At 32.8% G+C, this 26,083-nt stretch overlaps 1 protein-coding gene across 1 annotated transcript; it reads left to right on the top strand.

Moving 5' to 3' along the window:
• Nucleotides 1–8,295: 8,295 nt before the first annotated feature.
• On the top strand, nt 8,296–9,270 carry LOC120254786 (putative nuclease HARBI1). The gene is made up of 2 exons (XM_039262814.1): nt 8,296–8,370; nt 8,578–9,270. The coding sequence occupies exons 1-2, from the start codon at nt 8,296–8,298 to the stop codon at nt 9,268–9,270; spliced, it is 768 nt and encodes a 255-aa protein (XP_039118748.1).
• Nucleotides 9,271–26,083: the final 16,813 nt, after the last annotated feature.

The raw sequence follows: 26,083 nt of genomic DNA, 5'->3' as shown, positions 1-26,083 counted from the left end.
GGACTAATAGTATTGGGACTAATCCCATTAGCATTATTTCATATTTATAATGATTAGAATTAATTTAAATATTTAACTATAATAATTAATTTTGTTACAACAAGATTTGAAAGATTTTATGACAAAAAGTAAGTATAAGTAAAATGTATAAATTTTGTGCAAGTAAATATTGTATTTAATTTAATATTTAGTTGTAATAATTAGATTGTATAATGGTTAAAGTTATATACTTAATTTACATATTTAATTATAGTAATTGAAATGCGGAATTGTTTATATTTAAAATCTTAAATTTAAATAGTTTATTATAAGAATTGAGATGTGGAATGAGATGTCAAAAATTTATAAATAATTCTATTTATTTTATAAATAATAATATTAACCAAATGATTATTTTTCAGATATATTATAAATAAACACATTTTAAATATTTCATACATAATTATTAAATTTTTTTACATTAAGGGTATAGTGATAATTTTCATGTTTTTGTTAGGATTATGCCCTCGAATGCCAACTAGGATACTTGTATTAGCATTTCATTTGTATTATACATTCTTATTTAGTAGGCATTTATTTTGATGTTCATATAAATCTTGTGATTGCATTATTATTAGTTTTGAATATCATAGTCCATGTGTATTAAGTTAAAACTTCTACTCTTTGTGGAATAATGAGGAGAGCACTAGAAGGGTTTGGTACTTATATACTTAAATAGTTCGCAAATCGGAGAACCTTTAATTGGGCATTAAAGATTCATAAGGATTTGTATGACATATAATTTGACAAAGAGTGCTAGTTGAACACTATGGAATAGTGGGAACATATGTCATAAATGCATCATTGGGAATTGGTCTATTCGAACATGACTCGCAACAATCAAATCACATGGGTTTTACTCTTTGACAGTCAATGATTGGGATTGTTGGTTATGATCATATGAGTGGACCTTAGACCTGAGGTATCATGATCACAATGTACTTGTGACGTCTAGTCTGTTACTAGAGTTGTTAGGCTCAGTTCACCTTTTGGTAGGGCCGACCTCAAAAGTGACGACTATGTCGGGCGGTAGCAGCGATGTGAGTGATCACCAAGAAGGAATTCGTTCTCTCGAAGTAAAGCGAGTCAGGTATCCTATACGACTATAAGTATGTGAGATTAGAAGACCTTGGCCAAGGCAGTCAAACTAATCGTGTGGGATACGAAGGGTAGTTTGGTAATCTCACCCCACTATAGTTATTTGCATGTGATCGAGTTCAGTGAGTTTGACAATTACCATGGCTCTCACTCGGTTGGGATACAAGAATGAAAGGTTTATACACATATGGTAATCATAATCGGAAAGGTTCGTAATGATCTATTCATTCGTGTTCAATTGGGCTATGACGTGGGGCCACGGGGCTGGCTAGGTGTCACCCATGTCCTTTGGTATCCTCCCATTGCCAATCGGAACGAACCTAGGGAGTCACACTTAAAGGGATAAAGAATCAGTCTCGTTTTGAGTACAGGGGTAAAATTGTCAATTTATAATTTTACTTCATGGGATGAGTGAAATTGTAAACTAGTCTAGGGTTTTTATCTTAAGTTTAAATTTTGATTTAAATTCGATGGAGTCAAATGGATAATCAAAATTATGAGGACTCAAAGATAAAAGTGATTTTAGTTAGATTAGGACTCATATTTCTAATAGAACTTCTATGGTAATGTTTATCATATTATGAAGGTTCATATTTTGAATAGGACTTCATAATTGAATGATGTTTATCATATTATGAAGGTTCATATTTTGAATAGAACTCATAATTGAATAATGTTTATCATGTTTTATGAAGTTTCTATAAATATGACTCCTCTCCAACTATAGACTTAACTCAATTAATTCTCTAGTGAGAAAATTCCCTAGCTCCGTCTTCCTCTCTAACCCTAGCTGCTATTTGGAGAAGAAGAGGAGATTGTTTCTTAATTCCGGCGTGTGATCTAGAGGCGTGGAATTTTCGTTCGACGTTAGGAGATCTACGACAATCCGAGAGATAAATTCGGCGCATCAAAAGAAAGAAAATCATTAAGAGGTAATTTATAGGCCTTTTTAATTAAATTACGGTGGTCATTAAAACAATTAGAATATATATCGCAAATATATTATTGCTTCCGTATGCCCTTTTAATGTTATTTGATTTTTGCGATATTACCTAATAGTTTTCTCCTTCTAACTTTTTACATTTCCAATGAATTCCCTTCCCACCCAACCAAACATAATTTCATTTTGATCCCTCACCCCACTATAGTTATTTGCATGTGATCGAGTTCAGTGAGTTTGACAATTACCATGGCTCTCACTCGGTTGGGATACAAGAACGAAAGGTTTATACACATATGGTAATCATAATCGGAAAGGTTCGTAATGATCTATTCATTCGTGTTCAATTGGGCTACGACGTGGGGCCACGGGGCTGGCTAGGTGTCACCCATGTCCTTTGGTATCCTCCCATTGCCAATCGGAACGAACCTAGGGAGTCACGCTTAAAGGGATAAAGAATCAGTCTCGTTTTGAGTACAGGGGTAAAATTGTCAATTTATAATTTTACTTCATGGGATGAGTGAAATTGTAAACTAGTCTAGGGTTTTTATCTTAAGTTTAAATTTTGATTTAAATTCGATGGAGTCGAATGGATAATCAAAATTATGAGGACTCAAAGATAAAAGTGATTTTAGTTAGATTAGGACTCATATTTCTAATAGAACTTCTATGGTAATGTTTATCATATTATGAAGGTTCATATTTTGAATAGGACTTCATAATTGAATGATGTTTATCATATTATGAAGGTTCATATTTCGAATAGAACTCATAATTGAATAATGTATATCATGTTTTATGAAGTTTCTATAAATATGACTCTTCTCCAACTATAGACTTAACTCAATTAATTCTCTAGTGAGAAAATTCCCTAGCTCCGTCTTCCTCTCTAACCCTAGCTGCTATTTGGAGAAGAAGAGGAGATTGTTTCTTAATTCCGGCGTGTGATCTAGAGGCGTGGAATTTTCGTTCGACGCTAGGAGATCTACGACAATCCGAGAGATAAATTCAGCGCATCAAAAGAAAGAAAATCATTAAGAGGTAATTTATAGGCCTTTTTAATTAAATTACGGTGGTCATTAAAACAATTAGAATATATATCGCAAATATATTATTGCTTCCGCATGCCCTTTTAATGTTATTTGATTTTTGCGATATTAGCTAATAGTTTTCTCCTTCTAACTTTTTACATTTCCAATGAATTCCCTTCCCACCCAACCAAACATAATTTCATTTTGATCCCTCACCCCACTATAGTTATTTGCATGTGATCGAGTTCAGTGAGTTTGACAATTACCATGGCTCTCACTCGGTTGGGATACAAGAACGAAAAGGTTTATACACATATGGTAATCATAATCGGAAAGGTTCGTGAATGATCTATTCATTCGTGTTCAATTGGGCTACGACGTGGGGCCACGGGGTCGGCTAGGTGTCACCCATGTCCTTTGGTATCCTCCCATTGCCAATCGGAACGAACCTAGGGAGTCACGCTTAAAGGGATAAAGAATCAGTCTCGTTTTGAGTACAGGGGTAAAATTGTCAATTTATAATTTTTACTTCATGGGATGAGTGAAATTGTAAAACTAGTCTAGGGGTTTTTATCTTAAGTTTAAATTTTTGATTTAAATTCGATGGAGTCGAATGGATAATCAAAAATTATGAGGACTCAAAAGATAAAAAGTGATTTTAGTTAGATTAGGGACTCATATTTCTAATAGAACTTCTATGGTAATATTTATCATATTATGAAGGTTCATATTTTTGAATAGGACTTCATAATTGAATGATGTTTATCATATTATGAAGGTTCATATTTCGAATAGAACTCATAATTGAATAATGTATATCATGTTTTTATGAAGTTTCTATAAATATGACTCTTCTCCAACTATAGACTTAACTCAATTAATTCTCTAGTGAGAAAATTCCCTAGCTCCGTCTTCCTCTCTAACCCTAGCTGCTATTTGGAGAAGAAGAGGAGATTGTTTCTTAATTCCGGCGTGTGATCTAGAGGCGTGGAATTTTCGTTCGACGCTAGGAGATCTACGACAATCCGAGAGATAAATTCGGCGCATCAAAAGAAAGAAAATCATTAAGAGGTAATTTATAGGCCTTTTTAATTAAATTACGGTGGTCATTAAAACAATTAGAATATATATCGCAAATATATTATTGCTTCCGCATGCCCTTTTAATGTTATTTGATTTTTGCGATATTACCTAATAGTTTTCTCCTTCTAACTTTTTACATTTCCAATGAATTCCCTTCCCACCCAACCAAACATAATTTCATTTTGATCCCCCCCAATCCACGATCCCAATCCATAATCCAAATGGACCGTTATTAGATTAGCTTTCTTAAACATTGTAACTTTGTCTCATGATACAGTAATACCTCATGATTGGTTTTTAGTAAAGTTCATTCCTAGCAAGAATTGTGTTGTCTATCTTTAATTTTTACTACATAATGTACATTAACAAGGTTAATATTCCTAAATTTCATTAGAGAAATTATTAAAGCTTGCTCTATCTGTTTAAACTCTCCAATGACTTCTAAAGTCCTTTGTTTAAAGGTTTCTTTTGTGTTTTAACTGATTATTTTCTAAGGTTAACCTTTCTACTTGATCTTCTGTAGTTTTTATTTGATTTAAAAGATGTGTTATTTCTTCCTCTTTTGTGCTAGCATCTATATTAGATTTTTTTTTAATAAATGAATCTCTTTCTTCAAAGGCAAAATTAAAGAGATCCGAGACACATTTCCTACAGAGAGATAGTTCACAATTAATACAAGTGGCTCTATGTCTCAATGTATGGAATTTGTAGGATTTATCACACCTATTCTTATAATTTTGCTTGAAAGGTTCAAAGTTGTGAGTACACTTAAAGAAATTCTCTACTTTGTTATCTTGTTCTAAAAGGAATATAGGGTTATTATCCAAGCTATAAGTTAGGTTTAGTTGCTTATCCATTTCTGCTGTCAATAAGCTTCTTTAAAGTCTATTAAACTTCCTATTTCTATTAAATTGTTTGTCTCATCTCCCTAAACTGCTGCGTATATCACTATCATGTTCACTATCACGCTTAATATATCTATTTCATCAGCTAATTCTAATTCCTAATATATACTTAATTTCTTCTTTTTGACTTTCTCATTTTTTTGTTCTCTAGCATAAAGGCCATCCATACCACATATATAACGTTAACATTTTTTTGTTGTTTTATGCTGTGTAAATTTTTTAACATGGTTATTTTTAGGTCTACTCTTTTTTATAATAAATGGTTTTTTTTTCCATTTTCTTTTGTTCTTATATTCTTTTATGAATGGGGGCGGGGGCAGGGAGAGGGGGTATATAAATTTTATTATAGTAACTATAATTTGCTATTAGTCTAGTTGCTTTTACTTGTAAACATTGTCTTTTTGGTAATTAAATGTGAATAATATTGCCAGAATTATACTGGTTAAGTTTTGTGTCCCATTTCTGCTCATGATTCATAAATTATTTCACCTAAAGGTTTTGGTAGTTTACTAAACAATCATTTTGTGAGTTCATTACTATTGAAAGCTTTTCCTGTTTTAACTGCTATGGTTATATAAGCCTGACTAAATTTTACAATTTCACTAAAGTTTCTTATTTGTAATTTTTCCAAATCCCCAAGTGCTGTATCTTGTTATAAGATGTCTCCTCTACAAAGATTTGCTCCTAAGATTAATTGTTTAACTTGGTCTATTACATTATAAGGATTGTCTATCATTTCTTTTATACTTTGGTATTTTATTTAAAAATTCAACTTCCAACTACTTAATAAATCTCTTGCAGTTGTTCCTAATAAATTTTCTATGAAATTATTTATACTAATGTCGTTTAATGTATGTGTTATTCTTTCTACTGGATTAACTACATCTGATTCCCATCTATCAATTAGCCCTGACCAATTTTGTGGATGGACTGTATTTAGGATCATCATATTACCTTCATTATTTTGTTTAAGTATTATTCTAATAACTTCTAAAGGATCTGGCCTACCTTTTTTTTTTTCTTCTATAGCTTTATTCAGGGTAATAGGTAAATTCATAACTAGACGGGGGTTGTAACAATTTTGTAGTTCTATTAGTTTATTGAATAGTGGTTAGTGTTACATGGTATCTACCTATATCAAACGTACTTGGGTAATTTGAGCTAGTTGTTGTAGTTGATCTTGTTTGATAATGGTTCCTTATAATATTTTTCCCATGCTTCAAAATGAACTAAATCTTAATTATCATGATTTGCTTTTTCTTTTAATTCCCTATTTGCTCTTATTGCAATTTTTCTTGTATATAATTATAAACTTCAATTAGCCATTCAATCCTTTTATTAATTATCTTTTGTAGTATTGTTCATAATTTATCTACATTTTTTAGTTTCTTAAAACATTCTTCTAAATATATTTTACATAATGTTTCTTTAGGTAGCGTTTGGTTGAGTGTAATTATAAATACATTGAATTTTCAGTTACAATGTAACTGTAAATAGTTGGATTTTAAAATACAGTGATATTAAATCTAGTGTTTCGTTAGATATTAGTGGAGATGTTGTATTATAACGTTTTGTGTTTGGTTGGAGGAATTTGTATATTTGGAATTGGAAAACAAGTGTTTGGTTTTATGTATATAAGGGATGTGAACACCCGAGATAAGATTACCCTCGATATCCTTTTACATACCATTTTTTTATATCAATTGATATTATTTTAATAATTATAATTATTGTATTAATTATTTTTACTATTAATTTTATTATTAAATTAATTATTAAACTTATTAATATTTGTAGTAAATTTAATTATCAAACCAATAGAAATTGCAAACTTATTTATGTATCATATTACTCCTTTATTGTTACGAGCCTTACAAACATATTAACATAAGAAATTTCTCATATGAAAAAAATTTATTTATTAAATTATCAAAACCATATTTATGATAATATATATTACACTAACACCACTATCTATTTGTTGTTAATTTAAAAAACTAGCAAAACAATTTTAAACCTAATAAGGGAATGACATAAATATTAATCAAATACGAAATTGTGAACAAAATTCATCAATGATCATCCACAAGAGACCAAATCCGGCTTCATTAACATCAACAACATTGCCGGAGCCAGAAATGACTAGGGTGGGTGTGGGGGGTGGGGAGGAGTTACAAATTTTTTTTAAAAAATCAAATAACAAAACTTTATAAATAAAAAATTTAAATAATATAATCAGAAAAATATTTTAAAATACAAAATACAAATACCACTAATGAACATTGCAATATATATTATGTCATCATCAATTTTAGCAAACATTTCTCGCTCAATATAGCAAACCATCATATTGTTCAACCATTCATTGCCTATTTTGTTTCACAAATCTATTTTGATGATATTCTTTCCTGAGAATGCTCTTTCAACTGTTGTTGCTGCCACTAGTAAGATCAATGCCAATTCAATAAGGCGATAAACCAATGGAAAAGTCAAATGTTTATCAAATTGAACCATCTTTATAGTAAGGGTCTGTTTGGATGCAAAATAAAAAAAAAATATGGCATAATTTTATTACGTAGGAAGTGCAAGTGATTATTACAGAAAATATGGCATATTTTATTCCTACAAAATGGGTGTTTGGGTAACAAAATAAAAAATATTACAAAAATTATTACATATTTTTTTTCCTTACAGAATGAGTGTTTGTTTTGCAAAATAAATAATCATTACTTAATAAAAGTAGTCATTGGATTATAACCGTTGGTTATTAAAATTTGAAAAATAGACATTAAAATATAGTCGTTGTAAATATAGCCGTTATAATTATAGCCGTTATCATTTTCCCTATTTATACATAACATGATTCCTTTACATTATACACATAAGTGGAAAAAATTTAAAGTTCTAACTAGTGTTCCACCATGGATTCCTTAAATCTTTGGAGCGAAAAAAATGAAGAAGATGATAATGCTTAGCTATTGGTCAAGAGAATATCCAGCAACTTCGAGAAATGTAAAGCATCACACATCCATTTTTACAGGTGCTGCATATGTACAAAAAATTCTTCAAGGTCATGAGGAACGTTGCAAAAGAGAATTTCGTATGGAGCCTTATATATTTCAAGCACTGGTTGATCGTTTAATAGAAAAAATCTCTCCTCTACAACTCAAAACAGACAACAGTCGAGGAGAAACTAGCAATGTTTATATACACTCTTGCTCATAATGCTAGTAACCGTGATGTGCAAGAGCGATTTGAACATTCTGCAGAAACGGTTAGTCGATATTTTACGAAAGTACTTAAAGCTGTTAATCGAATTACTCATGAATATATAGAACCTCCATCAATAATGACATCACCGGTTATTCAGAATTCCCGAAAATTTTTCCCATATTCAAGGTAGGCAAAGCTATATATTATGAATTTTACTGTGGATAATTTTTTTTTTTTTCGTTGTTTTATATGTTTGTTTATTTTTTAGGGTTGCGTTGGCGCTATTGATGTAACACATATTCCAATCATGATTTCTTTGGATAAACAAGATCCTTACAGAAATAGGAAGCAAAGGCTATCTCAGAATGTTATGGTTGCATGTGATTTTGATCTTCGTTTTGTATATGTACGAGCTGGTTGGGAAGGTTCTGCTTCTGATGCTAGGATTCTCCAACATTCGATTAAACAAGGTTTTGAAGTCCCAAGGGGTAAATATTATCTTGTAGATGCAGGATATGCTAATACCCTGAATTTTATTGCTCCATATAAAGGTGTCCGTTACCATTTGCAAGAGCAAGGTCGAGCGCAATCTAGACCGAGCAATTATAAAGAATTGTTTAATTTGCGATATGCGTCATTAAGGAATCATGTTGAACGCATCATCAGCATTTTCAAGATAAGATTTCTGATCCTTAAAGTAGCAACTTTTCACCCAATAGACTCTCAAACTGGTATAGTAGTTGCTGCTTATATGTTTCATAACTTCATCTGTATACATAATGGTACATATGTTGTTGAGGATTTTGATAATGAAGTCGAAGAAACTATCGTTCCTAATGGAGATGAGTCATATGGAGAGGACGTTGACACCATGAACTCTGAGCGAAATACAGGTGCTCGTAAAATAGATGAAATAGCAATGCAAATGTGGAGTGATTATTGTAGCTATCGCCGAGATTGACCATAGGTTTGTGGTAATCATAAAATTGTTTCTTATCCATTATATCGCTGAACACTTTTAGATGAATGAATATTGGGGCTTGTTACAAAGCCATTGCCTATGTTGATTTAATTTTAAAAAAGGATCCGAAAGTTTGGAGAACCATTACCTATACTGAAATAGCATTATAGGAAATTACACATAATGAAAAGATTCCCATAACAACTATGAACAACAAAAGGATATTTAACAAGTTCAAGATTACTAGTTCATAATCAACACAAGTTCATGAGAAAAATTCATAAACATTCAAGTTCAAGATAACAAGTTCATAATCATCTTTTACTCAATTTTGGTGAACATCATTTTGAGCCATGGCACTCTATGATCTTCTTGAAGACATAAGAAGAGTTCACGATAACTCTTATCTTTAACGAAAATTTGGGTAGCTTTGAACATTTTTTCTTCTTTGTAAATGTCACTCATTTGGTTGAACACCTTCATGCAATCTTCTATTGTGTGTTTTTCCACTACTTGAGTGCCCTTGAGAACTTCGAGATACTCTTTATTCTCGCGCTCTCGAAATGCAATGTATTTATCCATATTGAATGATTAATCTTGAGGCATTTTCCCTTTTCGCTCACTTTTTCTTCTCTGTCCATCTTGATCTCTTATTCCCCGAAGAATTTCATTGCTTGAACTTTGAGTTTGAGGATTCCATGGTTGAGAACTAGGAGGTTCCACTTGCATGATATCATCATCCTTAGCCTCGTGTGTAGGTGATGGTTGGCTTGAATCGTTTGGAGTATAAACACTTGGACTTGTTATGTGCACTGGTGATTGAGAGATATCTTCATAATCATCTATACCATGAGATCGTTTGCCTTCGGCATATCTCCCTATATTTTAAATATATAATATGTTAGTAAACTGAAACTTTATAATCTAAAATATTAGAAAATATATGCTTACCCTCATAAACCTCCTGCAATGCCATAAAATATGAAAACGGTATATTTTGCCACTTCCTTGCATCTCTATTCCTCTTTTGGATTTTTTTCAAATTAGATGGTTGTAATTAATGAAATAATTCATTATTTATGTACATACCCCAAACATCATCAGGAGCCGATACAATGTGTCTTTCATAATCCCATCAAAAGCCACTTAATTCAGAAAACTCTTTTAGAAGCTTTTAGGGTTTTTTCAACTTTGACTTGGCTTGTGGTGATGCTTGGATTGGAAAACTTGGTTATCATGTCGTGTACCATCTTGTTCCATTCTTCTTTGATCCATCCATTTTGTGAATGGTACGTAGGAGAATTATACTCACCTAATAACTTTACTAGGTGAGCCTTGTGAATTTCATTCCACTTTGCCCTAGTTTCATGTCTTCCTTCACTTGCCACACCTTCACTTGCCATAACTGATCAAACACTGTAAAATGTAATGGTTAGCAATAAAAAATATTGATATATGAATATACAGATGTGTTATATGATATTATTACAAAGCAACATAAAAAAAATTAAATCTGAATATACAGATAATGCACATATAGTTAATAAGTGTGTGTGCGCGCGCGCGCGCGTGCGCGCGCGCGTGTGTGTGTGTGTGTGTGTGTGTGTGATATTACTGCCAAGAAAAATAAATACCATGCTTTTGTTATTCAAATGATTGAATTTTTAAAGTAGCATGCTTTTGTTATAACAAGGATAAAAAGTAGCATGCTTTTGCTATTGGTGCTTAGTCTATGAAGCAGCACCGCCAAAGGGATTCCAATCATCGACTTTAAAACTTGTGATAGCAAGTTTGAAGACCTCTGCTATAGGCATTCATCCGGCTTACAGCATATACAACAACTAAAATTATACATCATTATGTGATTTAAATTAAACAACATATACTTTAAATAAGATGATCAACATTATGTTGTGTTGTTTCATGATATGGCAAATGAGAAAGAAAAGAAACATTCACAGTTACTGGAGATATTGTTTCATGATACATCAAGCTTATTAATGCCTCTAATGCATCTCATTAGTAGGAGACAATGAACTTTAACAAGTATTATTTAATACATACATGTTCATTTTTAATGAGTACATAAACAGGATTAGTGCATCTAATACATCTCATTAGTTCTAATTCATTTCATACATTTGCCTGAGTCTTAATTAAATAGCATTGATCTCACTTGAATTTTTTGCTCAACTGTACATATTGTTTAACATTTCCAAAACTTTTCACATGAAACAATGCCGCATTTAGAAGTGATGAATACAATCCCTATACAAAAAACCTAGATTTATCTAATAACAATGAGAACAAAGTGCTACCACTCAACTAATACAGGTGACTGTAGGAACAATTGTGCCGATGGAGTACACACTTTTGTATGTAGCTATTGTTTCATGCAAGCTCAAAACCTTCAAATATAGGAAACATTTAAATTGATTTCAGCTGTAAATTTAAGTTTCAATTGACATAGAGCATATCATAAGAAAAAATTAAAAGAGCATACAAAAGTTTCTTAACACCCGGAATATATATATTTATGCTTGGTCTGTTAATTGGGATGTTCATATTGGCAAAAAGATTCATATTTATTGCAAGTCAAAATCTCTCAACAAGGAGCATATCATAAGAAGAAATTAAAAGAGAATCAGCTTAAGCTAAAAGTAAGTTCAAAGCATCATACTATCACCTGAGGGTCAGTCTTAAAGACAAAAAACCTAGATTTATCTAATAATAATGAGAACAAAGTGATACTACTCAACCAAAACAGGTGACAAATAAAAGATAACAGCTAGCTACCACCAATCCCACTTTATTTCAACAAATCACATTTCAATCCTGCAACCTGAATCTATGGAACATCTCCAAAGCTTCATGCATACACTAAACAGCAGAATCAAAGATTTTACCGTAGTCGAAGAATTCCAAAACTAATTCTAATTTCATGAAAATGAAACCAAAAATCACATCAAATAATCTCTCAAGAACAACCATTTCCACATGGACCATAAAGAGAAATGCATTCCTGAGAGGATCCGGCCATCAAAGATGAGATCTAACCTGTAAAAATCGATGGATTTGAGTTTGTTCGTTGAAATCATGGTACCAAATGAGGATAATCGAGCTCGACGACGATTAGGGTTTACGGCGACGTTAGCACCGGCAGACAGAGGTGGGAAGGAGCTCTAGATTCTGCATTCCGGCAAAGGGTTCAGGCATTTAGGCTTGGCAGCCGGTAACACAGCAGCTTCCCAGTGGAGATTTTCAGAAGAAGGGAGAGAGAGCGAATGAGGAGAGACCCGAAAGAGAGGCACGAAGTTCACTATAAAAAAATATTCCAGTTTCACTAGAATATTTTTTTTATACCAGAATCCCCACATTATGCCATATTTTTATATTGTAGTTAGGTACCCAAATGACCATTATGGCATAAATCTGTGAACATATTATATTATGCCATAATGTACAAATTATGTAGGATTTCTGGGTTATCCAAACAGGGCCTAAGACTTGGAAGATATTTACAATTTGAAAAATCAGAATTTCTTCTCGCATCATGAATATATATGCGAAGTTACTCTTTGAAGATAAGATGATCGGATATGGAGAAATCATCAGAGTAAATCTGAGCAAGTCTAACAAGCATATCATGATCAAATCTGGAAAAAGAGTTTCTTGGATCAAGACAAGCAATGCATCTTAATAACTCTATAGAAGTTTCGCTAAATCAATTATTGATCTCAGCAATAAGTAAATCAATCATGGCAATAAAGATCTCCGCATGATAATGATAGTAACAAGTAACCAATTACCCTTCACGTCTCGAACGACCTCGAACTAGTATACTACCTTCCATATTGGGCATTGAAACTGACATTGCAACATAGAAGCTCCTAACTTCTTCTAATAATGTACCCCATACATTTTCTCTCAAGTCTTGTATAAGCTCTTTCACAATTACAATCAACCATTGCAATAACAATGTTTTTGATCTTTCTAGTGCAAGGCATTTGATAAGTCATTAGTTAATCCCAATACTTTGATCATTAGATGCAAGATAAATATAAATTGAAACCTCTCCATCCTTTGCATCAAACCCGATGCTATGCATCTTTATTCTGCCACATTCCCATAATTGCACACATTCTCTAGCACCTCTAATACTGACTTCCACATAGTAAATAGCTAGATTAAAGTTGTATAATGTGAACCTCACTTAGTATCACTGGGTCTTTCAAGATTAGTGTCTTGATGTTTGCCCCTTCCTGAAAATATTTCACCTCTCTCCAATTTCTCCACAATCTTATCATGGTGCTTCTGAAGCAACACATCTCTCCTTTTGCAAGAAGCCCGCACAATGTTCACAATCATAGTGACATAGCTAAAAAAATCACTAATAGCCAAAATTCCCTTAGCAACAGAAACGACATCCAACTGCAATTGGTGGGCAAAGAAATGAACATAAAAATAAATGGATTTTCATTCAAAATTAATGTCTTCAACCCATTAAATTTCCCTTTCATATAGGAGGCTCCATCATATCTCTGTCCTCTTAATTTAGGAATAGATAAACCACAACAGGTAAACAATCAATTTAAAGCTGTCTTTAATGAAGAGGCTTAAGTGTCGGCAACATGTTCAACAACAAGAAATCTTTCAATTACTTGCCCTTGCATGTTCACAAACCTTACAATCACAGTCATTTGCTCTTTTACTGATTTGTCACAAGACTCATCAAGATGTATAGAGAAATGACTATCTACAATCTCATCAATAATGGCACGTGTGGTCTCTTCTACACAAGCCCTTATTAACTTTTTCTGTAGTTATGGAGAAATCATTTGATTATTTTCAGGAGAATTTTCATTAATCACATAACCAACACTTTCAACTTCTATCCCATACCAATTCAGTATCTCTAGAAAGTTGCCCTTATTTGTTGAACTAGAAGATTCATCATGTCCACAAAAAGCTAGACCTTGCAACTGAAGAAATCTAACGACATGTATGCAATCTTCATCTCTCTGTTATGAGAAGGGAATATGTACAACACGCTTTGCCTCTAATTTTTGAAATCCTCACAATGTTGCCTTGCATTGTTGTGGTTGCTATTAACTCCACCAATATGCTCAATGAAAACTTCCATTGCCTTTTTTCAATTGCTAAACTCTCTCTTCATGAAGGTATTAATCCCAAGTCTATCACCCCTTGACTACTTAAAAAAATAACAATGGAAACAATAAGCTGCATCTTTCTCCACAATATATTCCAACTAATCAAATTTCTGAAACCACACTTCTTTAAAGCATTTGAAATCTTTTCCTTGTTGTTTTCTAGGAAAATTGTGGCCAACTGGTTGACATGGACCAATTAACAAAGACCCTCTCCTTACATGATCTCTTATTCCAGTGTCATATTCCTCAATTGGTTTTCGAAGCCCTGGGTCGGCAATAATATCACTCAGATCAAACTCAACACTACTTTTCTTTTGTGCAAGAATACTTACATCAGACGTTGAACTCGTTCTTGCTTCAATATTTTTTTGTATAGATTTAAAAAACCTCTCCATATCTACGAAATTGATCAAATTAAATATATAAATGAATTGAACTAAATCATGAATTCATAAATTGTCCAAACAAATATGTGAAACACTAAATTGGATAGTTTCTCCTAATCATATTGAACTAGGTTTACACCTTAACTCATAGTATTTAAAATTACATTATAGTATAAATTTAACTTTTCTGGAGAATAATAAGTAAGAATTCAATAAATAAAATAAAGGCATCATTACAATATATCATTATTTGAAAATAATTTTTTTATCCACATATATAATTATATAAATGTAAATAATATTTTAAATTTTAAAAAATCTTATTTAATAGAATTATGATGAGTGGGATAGTTAAAATTTAATAAGGGGAAAAATATTTACATTTTATCATTATGGTTATAAATTATAGTTAAATAATTATAAATAGTATTTTAAATTTAAAAAATTATTTTGAAGAATTATGATAAGTGGGCATATGTTATAAGTTTGAATTTATTATTTAAAATTAAACTATAGTATAAATTTAAATTTTTTGAGAAACAATAAGTTAGAATTTAATAAATAAAAAAAGAGCAGAATTACAATTTCTCATTATCTTAAAATAAATATTTTTATCCACATGTATAGTTATTACTCATATTAGTTATATAAATGTAAATAATATTTCAAATTAAAAAAAAAACTTAGTTAATAGAATTATAATGACCTCGTATGAATTTGATGATTATGTTGAGTGGGATGTGGTTATAACAACATTTGTTATTTAAATTAATGACTATGTTTTAAATAATTTTTCTAAATTTATTTTGATAATTTTTAAAATTTTAATTTGTATTATTCTTTGAATTTAAAATCTTACTAAATAGAAATGAAGTTTTATTTTAAAGTGACAACTTATATTTAAAATTTTTTAAAAGATAATTTTTTTTGTTTATTAATAAATCACAAATTTTGATTTTAATATTAATCAAATCTCTAAATTAAATTAATGCTATCAATTTACTTGACACATCTCTAAATAAAAAAAATCAATAATATGATATGAATCCACATATTATATTAATCAATCTTAATTCATAAACACTTCAAAAAATTTTGTAAAATTTTTTTCACAAATGATAAAAAAAAAAAGTAAACAAATAAGAAGATTTAAAAAAAAATCCGCCTCCTCTAATCACCGGACAAAGAGGTCAAAAAAGTTGGAGACAAAATAGATGGGAGATTGCAACTTGCAAGTGTTATTTATAAGGAATAATTTAGGTTCCTTGTTCAGCTATTCCCAAGCTGCCAACCCTTTCAAAATGGATGAAATTGCATGAGAAAGAGTATCACTTTGTAACAACTAATAATCTTAATCTGAATCCTCTGATAGACTATATATATATATATATAATATGTTTAATAGCACTAGCACCACGTGATATGCAACGTGTCAACGGATATTTCTCTACCCACTAAAGACACGTTTCGAGTTTTCATTGGACATTTAAAATGTGATTAAACATTTGTTGGTCAAATGTCATCCTTAATCCCAAAGCGTTCCTTGGTGTTCTCACTTCCGGTGTAGATGATGTGGTCTAGGTGCTGCGCTTTTGCAGCTGGGAGAGGGGGGCAGGGGGCGGATGGCTGGACATTGGTGGGAGGGAAGTCTTGTGGTTAGAGGAGTTGAGGAGCCACGTCGCCCTCCGGGAGAAGGGGGCGGTCCCAGCGGGAAGGGGACAGAGGGCGTCTCTGGCCACAGGGTGGCCGCCCCCTGTCCCCCCGCCCTTGATCACCAACCTTGCACACATTCTTAGTAAAACAATTCACCGAAATCTATCTCTGCGAAAGGCTTCTCATCTACCAGTTGGCCAACCTTCACCATCAACACTGCAAACCTCTCAAAACACTTCTCATCTACCCCAATGCTCTTCACAATCTCTCTCATCTCCCCCATTGCACAAATCCTCTGATATTAAAGGCTCTTACCAATTCATCAAATCTACACAGTACCTATTTTCAAAGACATTTGATCCACTATGTTTATGTTGGAGGAGGTGGAGGTGGGGCAAACTAACTAGAGATTTTTGTGTATGTTTGATCCATGATGGAGTCACGGAAAGTGTAGAGCCAGTTGGAGGAGGAGTGGTAGATGATCCTGATAGTGGCTTCCAGAGAGAATAGTGAGGTCTTTAATGTTGAGGTTGAGTTTTGAGAAGATGTTGAGGAAGACGGTGATGTTCAAGGTCGAAGCTCGGAGGGCAGCTACCATTCCTGTGGTTAGGATGGAGAAATTCAGGAAGGTGGTGGTTCTGATTACTATTCCAAAGAAACGAAAATCACTTGTATCTTCATGTGCATGGCACTTGAAGGTGTTTAAACTGGCGGGATTTTGTCGTACACCCAATTTGGCTGTAAGACTAAATACCCTATCTGATATAGTTTGAGTTACATTGATTTTAAAAATCTATTCAACCAAACACTGAATTTTGAAATACCAAATAACTCAAACTACTTGTAACTTAAAAATATCCCAAACAAACACTACCTTAGTAGTATTTAAAAGCTATTTCATCTTCCTATAAATAGCAATATTTTATTTTTTTCTAACCCTTCGTTTAAAACTATTTCGGATTTTTCTAGACATACTATATCATAATTGTACCATTTTTCAAAAACAGCTTTCCCTCTTCCATATGAATAGAACTTTCTTTTTTGTTTAGGAAACTAAGAGATTTACTAAATTAAATAGCAAAATATAGGATGATACTAACAACATTATGATATGGGGCACTTCCATGTTTGTCCTTCTTCTTAAGATGATTTTCAGGATTATTTTATTTTTCCGCTTTTCATTCTCTCTTCTCTTAGCAAAAACAAGTCAAGCTCACAATAGGTCCTAAAAATATTAAACTGGAGGCTTCATCAAATGTCAATTCTTCTATTTTTCCCTTTTTCGCCTAACCATGTGATGAGGACATTACTAGCAAAACTCCTATTCAAGTTCCAATTGGCCTAGTCACTCATTCGCAAAGTAAACAATTCAAGGAGGCTTTTAATGGGCTGATTAGAGAAGTTTGGGACCAAGCTAATCTGTGAAAACCCATTTAAGGTGATGAAGGTGTGTCATATAGTAGAAAATCTATCATTCAAATTCAACTTTGTGAAGGAAATATTTAAAGATGCAATATAAAAGTTAGAAATTAAAATTAAAGATTACTTACCATTTTACCTTTACTAGAGAATCAACTTTAGCAAAATAATTGTTATTTTATTTCTTATTTAGTTTGCCTTTATTTGGAGATTGTAAAGCTTGCATGCCAAGTAAGTAGTATTTTCCCTACTTGGTTTGAATAATTTAAGAATTCTTGGTATTAATTTAGAGATTTTGTTAGTTGCCAAAATTCATTGACTTTTCTATTTAAGAAGCATTTTCGGCTAAAATAAACATATTACCAATAAACATATTACATTTTAGCAAAAAATTATGAGATTCTTTTTGAATTCTCTTTAAGTTTTTTGAAAAGTATTCGAGCTTATCAAAGTGTCTGCTCAACCATTGACTTATTGAACAGCGTTCTGCAACTGTTTGTGGTGTCATCACATATCGAAGTTCTTGCATGAAATAAGCAATGAGTTGAGGTTCCTTCCCAAGCTAGCATTAGCAAACAATCCATGTCAGTTCTGTTATTGGTTTTGTCGCGTGTTGGCGGGATTCATATCAGTTGGTACTAGTTTAAAGCGTGCATATTCTTTAATTTACCTTTTCTCCCAGCAACAAAAAAAAAATCTGGATTAAAAACAAAAAAGAGCCAGACAAAAAAAAATTAAAAAAGGAAACAAAAAACAAAAAAAAAAAGAGAAATTTTAACCCATTTTGTGAGCCCAAAAACTTGGTCGGCCTTTGTTTCATGTTTGTTATTGTAATGATCAAATTTCATTGGTAGCATTTGGTGAATTGCTATAGGATCTTGATATTGGCTTATTTAGTTTGATAAGAACCAAGTGAGAATTGCTTCGAGTTGAAGAAGACAAGAGTGGTGAGTGTAATAGAGAAAAAAAAAGTTGAGTTTTGATGCAAGTACAGATTTTAAGGTAAATCCTTGTCAAGAGGAGGCGAATGATGAGGACATGACTAGCACAACTCCTATTCATGTTCCAATTGGTCCACTCCCTCGTTCACGTAGTAAGCAATTCAAGGAAGCTTTAAATGGGCTAATTAGAGAAGTGTGGGCCCAAGCTAATATGTGGAGAACCGTTGAAGGTGATGAAGGTGTGTCACATGGTGGAAAATATATTATTCAAATTCAACTTTGTGAAGGAAATCTTGAAGGATGCAACATAAAAGTGACAAACCAAGATTAAAGATTACTTACCATTTTAGCTTAACTAGATAATCAGTTTTAGCAAAATAATTGTTATTTTATTTCTTATTTAGTTTGGCTTAATTTGGAGAAAAGTTTGAATAATTTAGGACTTTTAGCATTAATTTAGTGATTTTGTTAGTTGCAAAAATTTATTGACTCCTCTATTTGAGAAGCCTTTTTGGCTGAAATAAGCAGATTACCTTTTACGAAAAATTGTGAGATTCTTTTTTAATTCTCTTTTGGTTCTTTGAAAACTATTCAATCTTATCGGAGTTTAAATGGCTCTCAACCATTGACTTATCAAACAACCATCCTTAACTGTTCATGGCGTCTTCACATACTGAGGTTTTTGCTTGACATAAGCAACGAGTCCAGGTTCTTTTTCAAGATAGCACTAGCAAACAATCCAGGTCAATTTTATTATGAGTTTCGTTATGTGTTGGCTAGGTTCATATCACAATAGGTGCTCAACAACTGCTTCTCGGGTGTCATCAGGTAGTGGTAAATATTTAGAGGTCAACCGATAGCCTATTCCTAACAAGTATAAAACAATTAGCTCTTGTGCAATGAGCCAACCGTTTAAGGACAAGCTACATGAGGCTAATTGCTCAAGTGGGTCATAAGCTCTATTGAGAATTAACTCTTTTAGAACTAAGAGGGGAAGCATAAATATTTTCAATTATATTTTTTCATCTTAAGAAAGAACGAAGGAGGATCCAATAAGGGATTTACCCAGAAGGCTCATAAAACTACATTAATATGATCAATCAATTGAGAATTTAGGTTGCATGGTTAAGATTATACCTATAGAAAAACTTGGCTCTAATAATGTAGTGAAGAAGGATACACATCAAATAGTAGGAGCTTAAGGCATAAGCAAAGTAAGAGTTAAAATAGAAGAGAGAAGAAGCACAAACTTAGAAAACTGAGAGTTTTTTTTAAACTTAAATGATGATCACAAGCTAGTAAGGTTCATCATATAGAGAGCCAAAGATTGCTAATATCCATGGTCAAAATATAAGATTAATCCTAGGGTTCATCAATGTTTGATCATGCATACCACAAGCGTACTGATCATTCAAGTAGTAAATAAAATATCATTTCCACAAGGACTTTGTTGCTAACTACCAATTTATTGCAATTAGGGTTTTTAAGCGAATCGATAGATATGTGAATAGTGGAAATAATAATTAATGAAAAATGAAACTAAAATAATTAAGGTTATCAATGGCTTAGGTGATTAATTCATATTGCAAGGGATCCTAGGATTAAAGTTCACCACAATGATAAATAAAAAACTTAGTATTGACTTTTTTCAATTAAGTTTAATTGCTTTGAAGGCGGAATATCCTATGATACTCACTATTTTTTTTAGAAGATAGTGAGGCATCTAACTTAAAACAACTCCTACTTTCATGGTAATTGAACCTAATTAGATCCTTTAAGTTCTATGACATCCAGTAATCCTCAAGAAATCATAATATAGGATTTCGAGTTCAACTCTAGGGTTTCCAACACTTAGTTCAAATTTTAGTCCTTCCTTTAGTGTGTAAAATCATGCAAATATGAGGGGCCTAACTAATTCACCAGCATTAAGTATCATAAAATTGAATCAAAAGCAAATAAACATTAATAAGAAAATGGAAGTCAATGCATCATCAATTATCTAAACATTGGGCTAATCCCAATCCTAGAATAAAAGATCTACTCACTCATGTTCGATTTATAAGCTAAAAGCTTCATATCAACCATAGAACAAAACATGGAATAAATGAAACAAAAAGAAAGAATAAACTCATGATCCTCCACATGTGATGTTCTTGTACATCAATGAATCTCTCCCTCAATTTTTATCTTCTTTCTCCTTTTTGATAGCTTTTATGATCTTTAGCACTTATAGAAATCGTATCCTTGTTATAGTAGCTAAAGATGCTTTAAAATTATTTTCTTATAATTATATAGAGGAGGATTAAATTAGGGTTTTGATGGCGGCAAAGATACACTGCTATGTTAGCTAGCACGGGCGGGTTGTGCTTCTTCTAAAGTTATAGTCCTTTGAAATTCTGCATCATGATCAATGGGAGTTGTAGCTACCATAGGTCACCATCATTCAAATAAAGATTAAACTCCAATTATCTACATATAAAATGATAAAGAGTAGTAACTTGAATTAGAAGAATAAAATTTAATTAAAAACACTGAAACAGATGCATTACTAACTAAGAAATGAAACCTTAATCTATTAAAATATACTATAAATTTAACACTTATCAAACTCCACCTTGCTTGAATCTTTGCATGTCTTCCAGCAAAACAACAATTAAATCTAAGACGAATTCACTAGTCTAGAATCCTTTCTTAAACAAAACTCAAATATTAGAACTGATTCAACATGGACAATAATAAGAAAGTCATAAGCAATACTCATAAGAGTATACTAAAAAACTATACATACCAAAGCAAATGAACATACAGGAACACAACTTAAAAATGTAGCATTCACATCACATGCAAATGAGCATTGCACGTCAAATGACATATATCCAAGCAAATTCATATCAAATATCAATTGGTGCTTTATTCGACACTTTCTTGTGCATTTTTTAAATCCTTTTTTTACTAATATAGATTGTAAATTTCCTTTCTGATGAATGTACATGCTTATTAGACACCAGAACACCCAACTACTTCGTTAATTACAAATCTACATGATCACGTTCATGACTAATTACAGCCTTTTTGCTAGAGGAACACTCTTATCAACAGCCAGAACCCCAAGCTACTGAGCCACACAAAGAAGAGAAACACTGTCAAAATATTATTATTTCATTAAACTTCTATTGACATAAACTTTGCCTGTATCACTTCTCTCTTATTTGTCCACTAATGAGATATAATATAACTAAAGTTAAGGGCTATCTAAAAGTCACCAAATCTCAAGGAGTTCATTTGCGAGGATGCATACCGAATTAGAATGCATATGGTCAAGAGATTTGGGGTTAGCAAAAACATTAAATGAATGGTGTGTGTCCAATACTATTAATAATAAATAGTGACTCTATCTTGGACCATCTAATGTGTCATGTCAAATAGCTAGTCACGTGAATTGTGAAAGTCATCATCAAAAGGTTTTTTTTTAGAATTCATTTTTTTTTATATTTTTCAAATTTTGATCATGCAACACCTAAATGAATGTACATGCAATAAGATGATATCTATGTAATGGGTAAGTACACTAAACATGTAGTACCTAAATTCCATCATGCAAAATGCATAAAACATTACTAATGCAAAAGAAAACTCTCCCATGATTAAAACTGGCATTGTCCACAATGTAAAGAAGGGAAAAAAGTATACTCACAATATCAATGTGGGGGTGAAGGAAAGTGGCCTTGGGAATGATGCCAGCTGTATATTTCTTGCAATGTGGTTTCCATACTTTTCATCCTGACATTCATGTCGCACATATGTTGGTGAATTTGTGCGAAGAGAATTCCTATTGCCAATGCTTAAACGTGATGGTAGAGAGAGAGAGAGAGAGAGAGAGAGAGAGAGAGAGAGAGTGGTACACACGTGAGAAATTTTCACTCCATGAATTAGTGGAGGTTGGGTGAGATGGAAAAGATAGAAGTCCTCCAGTACCTTTATCAGCATTTAATGGGCAGGCTAATCACCAATAGGGAAATACCAATTTTCATGCCATTAAATGGTAGTCTTCTCAGGATCAAGAAGAGGATGAGGGAGTCATTCTTTTTTAAGAATCAGGCAATAAATGTGGTAGTTAGACCGTTTTCCTACTTTCTTGCTTTGATTTTAACTTGTTCCTTGTGTGTATCTTTGGCGCGCGAGCTTTCTTGGTTGTCTTTTGATGTTAGAATTTGAGTTGAGGTGAAGTGAGGGCAAGAAGAGGTGGGGAAAACCCTTGACAGTTGGTCCAAGGCCTTGTCGCCTCCCTTGGGGCACAAGGAAACCCATTAAACTCCTTTGGAAGCCTCACAACCTCCCTTGCGGTCGTAAGGGAGCCCTTGAAGCTTCTTTAGATTCCTTAACAGCCTCTCTTGTGGCCACATGGGAGCCCGTGATGGGAACCCGATAGTGGGGTTTCTATGGCCTTCTAGGACTTAAAAAAAAACCCCTTTTGGCTCTTTCTTTTCCCCTTCTTGTTCTTCTTTCTCCCTTCTCTTCTCCTCTTTAGATCATCTTTTTCTACTCTTTGATCCTCTCTTCTCTTGTCTTGGATTTGGAGTTAGAAGCTTGAGGATCTCTCCCTCCTTTCTTGAAGAGACTTCCTTGGAGTTTTGAAGATACTTAGAGGTATGGTTTTTCTCCTTCTTGTTCCCTTCTCTCTTGTGGTGTTTCTTTGAGGTTGTTTGGTGGTAAATCCATGGTGAGTAGTTGTTCTTGAGTTGGAATCTTGATTGTTTGTATTTCCTTAGTTTGGTGAAGGATTGAGAGAGATGTTTCATCTCCTAGCATAGTATTACTGTAGCACCAGGGAGTTTTCCTTGTTCTCTTGATTTTTTTGAGCTAGTGTGAAGCTTAACCCTTTAGAATCTCTTTAGTAACCTGAGGTTTAGTTTAACCAAACCCTAGAGTGGATTAGGGTTGTTTGGTAGAAGGAACCTATGGTTTATTTACTTGGTTTTTGTACTAATCTTTGATGTTGTTTGTTGTGCTTGGCAAGGAGAAGAAGCATTAGTTCGAGGCAAAGAGTTAGCTGAGGATTAGCTTGTGAGGAAGATAAATTATTAATTTTGTGAGTGGGACTATTAAGCATGACTCTATTAGAAGATTACCAATATTTATATGTTTATATAATTTATCTTGCCTGATGAGATTTTGTTAGTTATTATGATTGATTTTGAGATGTTTATAGCCCTAAAATGATTTTATTGCTTGATGCCTTTCCTATGCAAGTTTGTGTTCAAATGAAAAGATTTTTGGGGCATCACTTATGTTGCTTATTGTGTAGTGATTCATGTTAAACTCTTTTGAGTGGTGTGTGCATCATTCCCTTGTGGAATTGATGGTGATTCTTGATTTATTTGAGTATTATGTTGGCTATTGTTGCCTATTGTACTCTGTGTGGAGATGTGCTTCTTGTTGAGTTTGTATGGTGATACCCTACTACAGTAGGCAGTCTCCACGGCCAACCTTTTGAGGTGGCATGGTAGACCAATTGATTAATATGAGGGCCAATTCAGGTGGGAGTGTAGACTCCTGACTAGATATTCATCGGGTTACAGTTGTTACCATACGGTGAACCGATGGGTCAATGTCAAGGACATGAGTACCTTGATGGCTCTAGACCTAGCCGTGGCCACGGTGAAAGTTTCAAGAGGTTTCTAGACCATTTCATGTTGGGTGCGTATTGTCGATTGAGTATGCTTTTGAGTTGTTGTTTTCTTGCATTGGACTTTGAGATTTATAGTACTGTGTTTCTTTGTAGTGTCATCTCAAATTGGTGGTGAACGAGTGAAGCCCAGTTGTCGCTCTTAGGAGGACAATCTCCCATAAAAACGATTTGGCACTAGTATTATGATTACTTATTGTGAAACTCATGCCATTTACTTTGTTATACTTATAATGGAAACTATTATGATTTATATGTTTTATGGTGGTAGCTTTGCTTCATGTTTAGCTTGTTTTCATAATTTGGAACCCTATATTCCGTATTTTATGGTTTTGAAGTTGCAAACCCTAGTTGAGGTAAAATGCTTTCTTACTCTATCCTTTTGTTATATTGTATTAAAGTTTTCCATTATATGTATTCATGTTCTAAGCTACATTATCTTATTTGTAAAGTATCATTTTTGGAGTTTTATGTTATTTTTTTGGTGTATTTCTATTAGAGCTGTGCTAACCTTCCCTCACTGAGTAACGTTAGTTGCTTATCCCTCTTTCCTCTTCCCAGTCTTTTCCAGGTAGTAGGTGCGGCTGTGTTGAAGCATGCTAAGCATTTGCTACTGTTATACCTTATGTAATTCCCTTTTTAGTTCATGTATGTTATTTTTGTCATGGACATGTTGTTTGACATATGAATCACTAGTGTGTAGCAAACCTTGTTGCATGGTTTTGTATCTAAACAACTGTTAAACTCATCGTGTATCAGCTTTGTTGCTGTTATTAGTGTTGCTTCCCTGTGCATTTGTGAACCTCTTTATTTCTAATTACTCTTATTGTTGTTATTGTTATTGTTGCTTCCGCTATCTATTATTGTATTCCTATACCTTGTACCAGTGTAAATATTATTGTTTCCAAATTGTTGGTTAACCTTGTCGCGCCCGAGGGTTCAGTGGCTGAGTATCCCTCCTTGGGATCGTTAAGGTGATTGTCATGTTCTGTGGACCCGCTGGTCCGGGCATGACAATAGACATCACCTTCTTTTGATGATCATCTGCATCGCAATGCAAGACTCAATGTTGATCCATGTATTACCTGTAGCTTCTTTCAAAGAAGACAAGTTAGAATTAAAAGCAAGGGATAGTGGAGTGATGAGGCCACTAACAACAATGTCACCGGGCGTGGCTCATCCTATCCGAAAAAAATGACTAGCCAAATGCGAGCTCATGTCAAGGTGAATCTCATTCATTATAGCCCATAAAAATAATAACTTTGATTGTCAAACCACTCCATCACTATCACCGTGAGCAAAAGTTGTTTGTGCCATAATATGATGAATATATCGAAAATAAGGATTGTATAAACTAGTTCGGATAAATATATATTTGAAAATTCTAAAAATTTGGCTATAAATCTAAAAATTCAGATTTTTTTAAAAAAAATTGGAAAAATAAAGAAAAGTATTTCTTAAAAAAATCAGTTCATTTGAAAACGAAAAATTAAGAGATTTAAAATATAGTAAAAAAAGATAAAGTAACGTTTTTTATAAATGGAAAGAGATAAAACC

Source organism: Dioscorea cayenensis, unplaced genomic scaffold (assembly GCF_009730915.1).
Source record: "Dioscorea cayenensis subsp. rotundata cultivar TDr96_F1 unplaced genomic scaffold, TDr96_F1_v2_PseudoChromosome.rev07_lg8_w22 25.fasta BLBR01000627.1, whole genome shotgun sequence".
In the NCBI taxonomy this organism is placed as follows: Eukaryota; Viridiplantae; Streptophyta; class Magnoliopsida; order Dioscoreales; family Dioscoreaceae; genus Dioscorea; species Dioscorea cayenensis.
Note: the sequence above shows the minus strand (reverse complement) of the source record. Positions and strands in the feature narration are given on the sequence as shown.

Coding starts and splice junctions, on each gene's coding strand:
- LOC120254786 (XM_039262814.1), top strand. CDS start 8,296: ATGTTTATATACACTCTTGCTCATAATGCTAGTAACCGTGATGTGCAA. Junction 8,371..8,577: donor TTGAACATTCTGCAGAAACG/GTTAGTCGATAT, acceptor TTTATTTTTTAG/GGTTGCGTTGGCGCTATTGA.